Genomic DNA, 12,561 nt, shown 5'->3' with positions numbered 1-12,561 from the left:
AAAGAAGTCCAGCGCAACAAATTTCATACTTCTATGAGCTGTGTAACTTGAGTTATGAGTACGTTCTTGAAAACATTTTTTATAAAATTTCTTATCATATCTCAAGTTTGAGCCATCCTATGAAGATGAGACTAAGTTCAATGAATTTTCCGTAAAAATCTGATTTAGAAAATATATTTTAATTTTAAAATGCTTAACTGTATCATGAAAGGCGATTTTTTGCAAAAAATATTCCCCACTTTCGCCTCCAACTTTGAAGGCTCATAACTTCTGAAGTTTTAATTTTTACATATCCTTGATTATATTCAAAATTCATCTCTCCTCAAGGGCTATCGAATGAATATAATATTATGCCAAAATTCTGAAAAAAGTTGTTTTTTTAAGTTCTGATGACAAGTCAAGCTGGAGTTTCTTGGACAATTTTTCGAAATCTGGAAATAAAAAAAATATTATTATAGAAACTATTTATTTTAGAAAAGCTTTTTAAGAGAAATCATTTGCCACTATTCTTATTTTCATATGACAATTTTTAGTCAAGATACTGAAAAGCTATGAACAATGAATATTTAGAAAAAATTTCTGCCTTTGGCTATATCTCCTTTAAAAATGAAGTTAGAAACAAGCGGATTTCTGGAATCATCTCCGTTTTAGTTTTCATGTAGGGTCCACCTTCAAAATTTTTTTATATTGCTAACCACTTTTGAGATATAAAAAATGATGACAAAAGATTAAGCGCGAAAAAATGCCAAATGCTATATCTTGAAAAATTTTGAAAATCAAGAAATGTTTTCAACGTGGACTACATCTAAAAAGTTGAAAGAAGCCCAGCGCAACAAATTTCATACTTCTATGAGCTGTGTAACTTGAGTTATGAGTACGTTCTTGAAAACGTTTTTGAAGCAACATTTTTCATTATATCTCGAGTTTGAGGCGTCCTATGAAGATGGGACTAGGTTTAATGAATTTCCCGTAAAAATCTGATTTAGAAAATATATTTTAATTTTAAAATGCTCAACTTAATCATGAAAGGCGATTTTTTGCAAAAAATATTCCCCACTTTCGCCTTCAACTTTGAAGGCTCATAACTTCTGAAGTTTTAATTTTTACACATCCTTGATTATATTCAAAATTCATCTCTTCTCAAGGGCTATCGAATGAATATCATATTATACCAAAATTCCAAAAAAAGTTAATTTTTTTAAATAATGATGACAAGTTATGTGGGAACTTTTTGGCCAATTTTTGAAACTCTCGAAATTTTTAAGATATTTTTGCAGAAATTATTCATTTTAGAATAACTTTTTATAAGAAATTGTTTGCCATTATTCCTATCTTCATATGACAATTTTTAGCCAAGATACTGAAAAGTCATGAACAATGAATATTTAGAAAAAATTTCCGCCTTTTGTTATAACTCTTCTGAAAATGTAGCTAGAAACAAGCGGATTTCTGGAATCGTCTTCATATTAGTTTTTATTAAGGGTCCACCTTCAAAATTTTTTTATATAACCAACCATTTTTGAGATATAAAAAATGATGACAAAAGATTAAGCGCGAAAAAATACCAAGTACTATATCTTGAAAACTTTTGAATATCAAGAAAACTTTTCAACGTGGACTACATCTAAAAAGTTGAAAGAAGCCCAGCGCAACAAATTTCATACTTCTATGAGCTGTAGAACTTGAGTTATGAGTACGTTCTTGAAAACTTTTTTCAAACAACATTTTTCATTATATCTCGAGTTTGAGACGTCCTCTGAAGATGGGACTAGGTTTAATGAATTTCCCGTAAAAATCTGATCTAGAATATATATTTTAATTTTAAAATGCTCAACTGTATCATGAAAGGCGATTTTTTGCAAAAAATATTCCCCACTTTCGCCTCCAATTTTGAAGGCTCATAACTTCTGAAGTTTTAATTTTTACATATCCTTGATTATATTCAAAATTCATCTCTTCTCAAGGGCTATCGAATGAATATCATATTATACCAAAATTCTAAAAAAAGTTATTTTTTTTAAATAATGATGACAAGTTATGTGGGAACTTTTTGGCCAATTATTGAAACTCTCGAAATTTTTAAGATATTTTTGCAGAAATTATTCATTTTAGAATAACTTTTTAAGAGAAATCGTTTGCCACTAAGCTTATCTTCACATGACAATTTTTAGCCAAGATACTGAAAAGTCATGAACAATGAATATTTAGAAAAAATTTCCGCCTTTTGTTATAACTTTTTTGAAAATGAAGCTAGAAACAAGCGGATTTCTGGAATCATCTCCGTTTTAGTTTTCATGTAGGGTCCACCTTCAAAATTTTTTTATATTGCCAACCACTTTTGAGATATAAAAAATGATGACAAAAGATTAAGCGCGAAAAAATGCCAAGTACTATATCTTGAAAACTTTTGAAAATCAAGAAATGTTTTCAACGTGGACTACATCTAAAAAGTTGAAAGAAGCCTAGCGCAACAAATTTCATACTTCTATGAGCTGTAGAACTTGAGTTATGAGTACGTTCTTGAAAACATTTCTCAAGCAACATTTCTCATCATATCTCAAGTTTGAGACGTCCTATGAAGATGAGACCAACTTCAATGAATTTCCCGTAAAAATCTGATTTAGAATATATCTTTTAATTTAAAAATGCTCAACTGGATCATGAAAGGCGATTTTTTACAAAAAATATTCTTCACTTTCGCCTCCAACTTTGAAGGCTCATAACTTCTGAAGTTTTAATTTTTACATATCCTTGATTATATTCAAAATTCATCCCTTTTCAAGGGCTATCGAATGAGTATAATATAACTTTCGAATTCCAAAAAAAAATTTTTTTTTTAAAATGAATAAGTTTTTTTTGCATCAATATATAATAAAAATATTAATATATGATTTTTATTAAAATTATTTTTCATTGCAAATAATTGTACTTTAGGAATAAATGTCTAATGAAATTTGTAACTAAAAATTTTTTTATTTTAAATATGATAAAATAATAATAAAGAAAGAGTGGATTTATTTAAATTTATAAGGTTTGTAATGTAATTTTTCAGCATCTTTGATAAATTCTCTTAGTGCTACTTTAGCTTCTTTTCTTACAACATCATATTTACTAAACATTGCCTTTTTTAATTCTTTTTCTGCTTTATTTTGGAATGCAACTTTTTCAGCTCTTTTAAACATCCATGGAATAAAATCAAACTCAACTTCTTTGAAAGCTAACTTATATTTTCTTTTTTGCTTCTCTAGATCAGAGGTATCATTAGCTATAGATCTAAATTTTGGGATTTCTTTTATCATATCTTGATCTAATAAATTTGTTATTGCACTTTCTATTACATCATTTACTGTAAAATATGCCATTTTTCGAGATTCCAAAAGTTTTATCATATATGCCATTTCATCTCTTTGACGTAATAATGCTTGTTCATTATTCTTCTTTTCATGAATTACTTTTTCTAAATCTTCTACTTTTGTATTTTTTTTAATTAAATTATTTGTTATATGTATTTTCTCTTTCTTCAATTTTTGTATTTCTTCTTCTGATTTAAGATTAAAAAGTGATGTTAATATGGCATTCATTGATAATTCACGAGCTAATGAAAATATAAATTCTTCAGCATCCTAAAAATAATAAATATATTAAAGAAATTATTTTTATAAACATACTTCTTGTGTTTGAACTTGACTGTCAACATAAGATATAGGTGTAGACAATGAATTATTTGGAACTTTTTTTTTAATAACATGTGTTTTCTTTACTTTAGTTAAATTTAATCCATTGTCACTCATTTTTCCATAATTAATAAGTGTTGGAATAACTTTAGCTAAAAAAAAAGTTTACATTTAAAAAATATTTTAATTATTAAGTTTAAAACATACTTGGAATATTTGCACCAGACTTTTTATAATTTTCATATTCCATATTTCTTTCTATTGGTACAAATTGTACATTACTGAAATTTGGATTATTTTTACTAAAAGAATAATTTTCTCTTCTTAATTTATGAATTTTTCCATACTCAGCACTTAGACTTCTCTGTGCTATCTCTTTTCTTAAAGGTAATAACTTTGATTTATTGTTTATTGTTTCATACTTTTTATACTTTCTATTTTCTCTTCTTTTAATATTATTTGATGGCATATATTCATTATTTTCTCTATAAATTTTTCTTGCATTTAATTCATTGTAAGGAATTTTTTCATCAATATTAAAAAATCTTCTTGTTACTCCTAAAGGTCCATTAACTTTAGGTAAATTTGTTGAAGTATTCAATTTAATATACTGTGATTGGTAATCATCTTTTCTATAACTATCAATTCCATTTATATTTTGTAAATAATTATTTTGTTCTTTAAATGATTTTTCTAATTTTGATCTTAAAATATTTGTTTTATAATTAATTTCTTCTTGTTTTCTTTCCTCAGCTTCACGTTTAAATTTTTGATATTCTCTTTGTTTTGCTATAACTGATCCACGAAATACTCTTGGATCATTCATTAAATTGAAAGGTTTTTCAACTTCAACATATGCATTGTATACCATGATTCTTTTTCTTGCTTTTTTTCTTTGATTTATTTCACTCCATCTGTTAACATTAATACCATGTGAATTATAAAATTTTTCTAATAAAATAAATAAAAATATATTATTTTTTTATAGTATATATAACAAACAAACCTTTATCTATAAGATAATTATCATTTAATATATTATAATTTCTTTTTCTAACAATATTTTTAGTAAAATAATTTTTTTGATATTCATTAATAGATATAATAGGAGTAGTATAAGTACTTTGACTATATAATAATTTGCTTTTATAATATGGTTCTACATAAATGTTAGCCTCTATCTTAGGTAAAATATTATTTGTATAATATTTCTTATCACTTCTGTTGTTATATTTAATTGTCGGTTCACTGAACATACTTTTTATATTGGTACATGAACATATTATGTATTTTAATTTATATAATCAATCATCTGTTAACCAATTAAAAAGTGGTTTATAATAATAATAATGTTTAAAATTTTGGAGAAAAATAGTAAAATTTTTAGAATTGATAAATTATATAAAGAAGTTTAAAATTATAAGTAAAATTAATTGTATTTTTTAAGAAAATAAATGAGAAAAGAATATTTTAAAGAAATATTATTTATTTACCAAATGATATGTTATTAAAATATTTTGTTTGCTTATATATGTTATGAAACATGGATAAATATATTAAAAGTTACATCATTTATAATATTTATTTGGTTGTTGATAAACTAAAAAATAATTATGATAATGATAAAATTTTCCAAAATATAAATATAAAATTTTTACATATCAAATAAATAAAAATTTTATTTAGAAAATAATTTTACAAGATAAAACTAAGTGCTTCAGTTCCGGCTTTTTATGATAATTTAAAAGAAGATATGTTTATGTATTAATAAAATGTTACAATATCATTAATTTACTAGGAAATGCCTTACTATAATAACGGAAAGTTACAATTTTTTAAATAACAAATTTTATTTACTTAAGATTAATCGTTATTTTTTTTTTATAAAATCTGCATAAAAATTTTTTTAAAAATAATAACAATAAAAGAAGATTAGAAAAAATTTAATAGACATTTAAGAAAATATAATAAATATTATTAATAAAAATATTTTTTAATGATCTGAAATTGTGAAGTTTCCCGATAATATTATACTCTTTGATGTATTTTTTTTGTTTTATATCAATTCAATCTTTTGGATTTATCATTATTATAACAGTTTTTGTTTAAATAGCGTATTTAAGAAAAATATACATTATAAAAAATTCTAAATAATAATGTGAAAAAAATATGAATTTTCTAAAATTAATAACTTTATCAAATTAATTATTAAGTGTGATTAAAAGAATAATTTTATAAAAGTTTAAATTTGATCACATTAACGTCCCATTTTAATATCATATAAAATGGATATCAGAAACTATTAGAATATAGCATTTATATTTATGATCATTAATTTGCATTTACCATAAACATTATATTGTTACTTTAACTATTGTTTGCAGTTTAATATCATTTTAGTTAAATGTTGATTTAAATCAATCACCATATTTTAATAAGATTTGGCTTATTTAAAGTCAGACAATTTAAATATTTTTATCAATTATTTTTTTCCATGATGTCATATTTTGTCTGGTTTGTTACTTTCATAAAATATCTAATCTTGTGATTTATAAGGAAATTATAAATATTAATGTCTACTGTTGTCTTAAGATTATCAATACTAGACAAGGAAGCACAATCTTTTTCTTCTTTTCTAAATTCTTTAACAGTTATGTAAAAAAAAATACTTATCAAATATTAGTAAAGTTCTCAAAACTACATTTTTTATATAATTAAACAATAACAATATGGGTACTTTTTAAATGAAATATTCCACTTTAATAAGTTTACTTAAATTTTTGAATTTGTTTTACTCTAAACTTGAAAAAATTTGTTGATTAAGAAACATTGGTTTTTTATATTTTATAAACAAAATACGGATATCAGGTATAATTATTGAGGAAGTTTTTTTTCTAATTTAAAAATAATTGTGCAATATTTAAAATCAATTCTGATGTTGAAATTTTTATGATAATTTTTTATTGATATTGGAGAAACAAATTCATTAAATAAAGTATAAGAAAAAATGAAATCTCAAATTATTTCTTAATTATTCTTAGTATATCTTAAAAAATAATAAATTTTAGAGAATTATTATTGTATTTTTTTTTTTTGGAAAAGAGTATTAATATTATATTGAAAGTTATCATTTTTTCTGCTTATCACCCTTACTTTTCTCTTGCACAGAATTCTTTTTATTCTAATTTATTTTATAAAATTTAGAGGTCGTAACAAAAATAATTTTTATATTTAATTGTTAATTATTTAATTGTAAAAAAAATACAATTATTTTTTATTTTCTAATTTTAATCAACAAACAATTTTATTATTTTATTTTTTATAAATTTAAAAATTTTACATTATCAATTGTATTCATAATAAATTGATGTGTTTGGAAAAAAAAACATTTACTCTGGTTAATCGTCTACATTAAATGATTCTTAAAGGCTAATTTTTACCTATTTATATGCATTTATTTTCACACCCAAAATGATAATAATTTTTTTTTAAGATTCTATTTAAAATGTTATCACGATCATTATCTAGAATTAGATATTATGGAAGACTTAAAAATATTATTGAAAAACAGGCATTTCCCATATCTGGTAGTAGGATTTTTAATATGAATCAAAGTAAAGCATATCTTTCAACAACTGCAACTGATACAAAAGATACTACATCTGGAGAGAAATTTGAATTTCATGCTGAGGTAAAAAATCTTCTTAATATTGTTGCTGAAAGTTTATACTCAGATCAAGAGGTAATAAATAAATTTTTTTTTTTAATGTAAGATTATTTTTAAATAATTTAGGTTTTTATACGTGAATTAATATCAAATGCCAGTGATGCTATTGAAAAAAGAAGATGTAAAGAGATGGTTGAAGTTGGTGATGCTACACAAGTTGTTGAAGATAATCCATTAGAAATAAGAATAGATGTTGATGAGGGTAATAATCGTCTTGTTATAACAGATACCGGAATAGGTATGAATAAAGAAGAATTAATAAATTGTCTTGGTACAATAGCAAAATCAGGATCAAAAGATTTTAAAGATATAAATAAAGGAAAAACATCTGCTGAACAAATTATAGGACAATTTGGTGTTGGTTTTTATTCAGCATTTATTGTAGCTGATAAAATAAAAGTTTCTACAAGAAAATGGGGTAGTGATGAAGGATTTACATGGACATGGGATGGTGCTACAGGATATATGATAGAAAAAGTAAATGAAGGTATTTCATATGGTACAAAAATAGAAATTGATTTAAAACCAGGTGATTGTTCTAAATTTTCAAAATCATCAACTATAAAAGATATCATTAGTAAATATTCATATTTTATAACAGTACCAATAATATTAAATGGAGAAAGAATTAATACAATGAATGCTTTATGGACTAAACATCCAAGAGAGGTAACAGATGAGATGAATGAAAATTTTTATCGTCAATTAGTTAAAACACACCATCAACATTTATCTCCAGAAAGACCACAATATACAATTCATTATAAGACAGATGTTCCATTATCTATTCGTGCTTTATTGTATGTACCAACACATAAAGTTACCCAACTTGAGTATGCTGCATCAACATCAGATTGTACAGTTTCATTGTATGCCCGTAATGTTCTTATTAAAGCTAATGCTAAAGAATTATTACCAAGATATTTAAGATTTTTAGTTGGTGTTGTTGATAGTGAAGATGTTCCATTAAATTTATCAAGAGAATTAATTCAAATGGATAAAGTAATATTAAAACTTAAAAAAGTTTTAACTGAAAAAATTATGTCATTTTTTATAAGTCAACAAAAGAAAGATCGTGTTAAATATGTTGATTTTTATAATGGATATTCAATGTATTTTAAAGAAGGTGTTTGTTTAGAATCAGATCAATCAATCAAAGAATCAATATCAAATTTATTATTATTTGAAAGTTCTAGATTAAAAAAAGGTGATGTAACAACATTAAAAGAATATATTGGAAGAATGAAAGAAGATCAAAAAGAAATATATTATTTATATACACCTAATCGTCAAATAGCTGAAAGTTCTCCCTACTATGAAATGTTTAAAAATAATGGTTATGAAGTTTTATTTATTTATGATCCAGCTGATGAAATTGTTATGTCACATTTACCACAATATGATAGAAAAAATTTGGTACCAGTTGAACAATGGGTAAAAAATGAGGGATCAAAATTGGATGATGAAGCTAGTAAATCACAAAGTACTAATATGGAGAAAGAAGAATTTTTGGCATTTGTTAAAGAATCATTAGGAAAAACAAAAGTAGATAAAGTTCAACCTTCTTATCGTCAATCAGAACATCCAGCAATTTTAACAATTTCAAATGTTGATCATACAGCTGTTAGAAATTTAATTAGAACAGGTCAAGTTAAAAATTTAGATTATCTTGGTTTTCTTCAACCAACATTAATATTATCAATGAATCATCCTGTTGTTGCTGGGGCAATGAAATTAAAAAAGAAAAACAAAGAATTAGCTGCTTTGGTAATGGAACAGGTTTATGATAATGCATTAGTTTCTGCTGGTCTTATGGGAGATTCAAGTCAAATGATATCAAGAATTAACAAAGTTATGAGTGGGTTAATGGAGCAAGAAAAATCAACTATTCTTACTCCTTAATTATTATTTTATTTACACTTATTAGTTTGTATAACTTTTTTTTTTTTATAAAAAAAATATAATATTTTAATGTTTTATTTATAAACGTATTATGATAAATTTTGTGTATATATATAATGATTGCTAATAAAATAATTTTGTACCGGAGATTTTTCTTCTTTTTTTTATTGTTAATTTAATAAAAAAAAAATAACTTATGATGTTTCAGCAAATATAGACATTTTTCTTTTACCTACTTTATCAAAAGAAAAAACTGGAAGTGAATTAGAACCTCTTTCAGAGGTAAATTGTTGTGTTAGGGAGGCATCTTGTACTGGTGGTGATATTATTCTTGGTGGTTTGTTAGAATATTTGTTCATTTTTTTGTGATAACATATCATACAAATACAACAACATATCAAAAATAATAGAGATAGAATAATTAATGGAATAAGTATATAATTATTTGATAAAATAATTTTTGAAAGACTATTTGTATTATTGTAATAATACAACTCATCTTTAGTTGTAATATTATTATCATCTTCAATTTGAATATTATTAAAAAGAACAAAAGTTTTTCTATTATCATCATTACCTTTATCTAAAGTTCTTTTTAATCTACCTATTTTTTCTTCTTTATTTGGACATATATCAGGATAGGTGTCAGGACTTGTTTCAACAGAACATGAAAAAAATACATTATTAAAACCAGGAAATTTGAATGTTTTCATTTTAAAATAATATAAAGTTTCACCATATTTATTTTTTGTTCTTTGGAGATTTCCTATTATTTGATCATTTACAGGACATCCAAATTTATCAATCAATGGAAGTGGATCATTTTTAGAGTCACCTGAAGCATAACATGAATGAACAAACATATGATATGTATTTGGAGTTTTAGGTGGTTTTCCTTTTATTACTAATGTTAAAATATCACCTAGTTTTAATGGTTTATTTACTGTATTAGCATAAGGACCTTCACCTTTTTGAATTTCAAGAAGGATATCAGTAAATTTACTGTTTGTATCTGTTGATTGATTTGCCACTAAATTTGTTGTTGGAAGAAATATTAAAGAATCATTTGTTGTTTCTTTTTTCTTTTCCTCCATCAATGGTCTTATTATTTTATTATCATTAAATTGATGAATTGTTGTCTTAAGATTCACTTCTCTTGTACTACCAATCCATGGATTTTGAGTTGTTGATATTAATGGTAATTTAGATGTTAATGTTAAATTATTATTATTTATATTAACTAAAACTCCATTCTCAATTTTTCTATATTCTTGAGAATTTTTATTTTTGAAAATAAAATTATTAGATTCTTTTAAATTTTCATTAACTATATTATTAAATTGATTATTTGTTAATTTTCTATTAACATTATTATGATTATTATTTTCATTATTTAATTCATCAATACTTTTTGATATTTGATCAACAATAATAGGTTTAATTGGCCTCGGTAACATTGGTTCTTTATGTGGTAAAGGAAACTGTAAATTTCTATAATTTAAAAGATATTCTGGTTTTGGTATATTACTATTAGAATCACTATCAATAGAAAGTCCCTTAAAACCATCATCAGAATCAGTTAATTTTGGATCAAGAGCTAATTCACAGATAAAAGAATATTGATGATCATATATTGTTTGAGAATACATACTCATTTGTACATATATTTGATTTTCCATACTATCAATAATATTTCTAGTGTTCCTGGTTATTTTTGTTCCACAGGTATTTACAGGTATTGTAAAGAGTAATGGACTATCAATAAATGTTCCACCATTATAATATATACATTCATGGATATTTGAATGATTGATGGAAAATATTTTTCCTGTAAATGGTTTTTCAAATTTAATTGATGCTGTTATACCATTTTGGCTACACATAGCATTAACTTCTAAAAATATTAAAAAATATACTCAATTTTTTTTTTAATATTAATTATATTATTTACCTGTTACTTTATTACTATCATCATATGAAGTAGGAATAATAGGATCCAAAGGAGGTATTGTTTCAAGTATAACAATATAAAATAATGAAAAAAATAGAAGTAAAATTTTCAATATCATTTGAAGGTAAAATTTTTTTTTCAATATATTGCACTTTTAATATTTATTTATATTTTAAAAAAAAAGAAAAGAAATAATCTATAATATTAAGAAAAAAAAATAGATTTAAAGAGTTGAATTATTTAAAGTATGAAGAAAAAAAAAAGAAATTCTTTTTGTAGTGATATGGCAATTAATAAATATAAAATATTTTTGTAACAACATTTTGATAATCTTTTAGTAAACACCCACATAAACCTGGTCTGTGTCTTTTTTTTTTATTATAACAATAAAAAGTAAAAGCTTTTAATTACTGGTTGATAATTATAGATAAAAAAAAAAGAAGACAATAATATATTTGGAAGTATAATAAGTTTTAGCAGGTAAACATAATCTTTTTCACCTTCATTTAAAAAGTTTTTGATTTGAGAAAATTAAAATAGTGGATTTATGGGTATGTTTAATGAGGAGTATAATATTATGGTAACAAGAGATTTGGACAATAAAAAGTATTAATAATAATAGACTACCCCAAATAACAGGAATAGGTGGGTGCCATCAATTATTATTATTATAACTTAAATATATAAAAATTTAATTCATACCGTTGCAGGTGTATGTTTATAATATTAGAAAGCCTTTGATAAGGTAGTTTATAAAAGAATGACCTTGGCAGGAGGATAGTTATATCTATATTTATTTTTTTTGTATTAAAGTTGTTTCAAGGATCTATAACAATATATAATAATAATTAGAGTGTAGAGGTTAAAAAATGTTTTGTAATAGGATGGGGTTAATAAATAATAGATTACATAAATGCTTTATGATAAAATATTTTTTTTTTTTTTTGAAAATATATTTATATATGTATAATAGAGAAAAATCTTTATTTACAGATGGTAAATGGCAATTTTTTTTTTTATTCATTGGTTGATTGATTTTTAAAAAAAAAAAAAGTAACACTATTATGAATGAATTTATTTATTATTTTTTATTTTATAATAGTAACAAATTTTTATGAAAATAAACCTAAAAAAAAATAATTGATGTGATTATTTATTTTTTTATCAAGTCTTTCTTTAATTGTTGTTACAAATTATAAACACCACTGTACTTTTTTTTACTTCTTAAACTGAAATTTAATATATATATAATTTAAAAAAAATAAATTTGAAAATTTATTTAAAAAATTTTAAAATTAGAAAATACA

General features: G+C 23.3%; 3 protein-coding genes across 3 annotated transcripts; 1 reads left to right on the top strand and 2 right to left on the bottom strand.

Annotated features, from left to right (window-relative positions):
• Nucleotides 1-3,014: 3,014 nt before the first annotated feature.
• Nucleotides 3,015-4,930, bottom strand: SRAE_1000269300 (Hypothetical protein; the record flags this gene model as incomplete). The annotated part of the gene is made up of 4 exons (XM_024649799.1): nt 3,015-3,623; nt 3,669-3,826; nt 3,882-4,625; nt 4,681-4,930. 4 exons carry the CDS (start codon nt 4,928-4,930, stop codon nt 3,015-3,017), a joined length of 1,761 nt encoding a protein of 586 aa, XP_024503640.1.
• Nucleotides 4,931-7,179: 2,249 nt separating this feature from the next.
• Nucleotides 7,180-9,303, top strand: SRAE_1000269200 (Heat shock protein Hsp90 family and Histidine kinase-like ATPase, ATP-binding domain and Ribosomal protein S5 domain 2-type fold and Heat shock protein Hsp90, N-terminal domain-containing protein; the record flags this gene model as incomplete). The annotated part of the gene is made up of 2 exons (XM_024649798.1): nt 7,180-7,416; nt 7,468-9,303. The coding sequence occupies 2 exons, from the start codon at nt 7,180-7,182 to the stop codon at nt 9,301-9,303; spliced, it is 2,073 nt and encodes a 690-aa protein (XP_024503639.1).
• A 194-nt stretch (nt 9,304-9,497) lies between these two features.
• SRAE_1000269100 (Zona pellucida domain-containing protein) lies at nt 9,498-11,372 on the bottom strand (the record flags this gene model as incomplete). The annotated part of the gene is made up of 2 exons (XM_024649797.1): nt 9,498-11,197; nt 11,255-11,372. The coding sequence occupies 2 exons, from the start codon at nt 11,370-11,372 to the stop codon at nt 9,498-9,500; spliced, it is 1,818 nt and encodes a 605-aa protein (XP_024503638.1).
• Between the last annotated feature and the right edge of the window lie 1,189 nt (nt 11,373-12,561).

This window comes from Strongyloides ratti, assembly GCF_001040885.1.
Source record: "Strongyloides ratti genome assembly S_ratti_ED321, chromosome : 1".
Classification (NCBI taxonomy): Eukaryota; Metazoa; Nematoda; class Chromadorea; order Rhabditida; family Strongyloididae; genus Strongyloides; species Strongyloides ratti.
The sequence above is the reverse complement of the archived record's forward strand: the minus strand, read 5'-3'. Positions and strand labels throughout refer to the sequence as shown.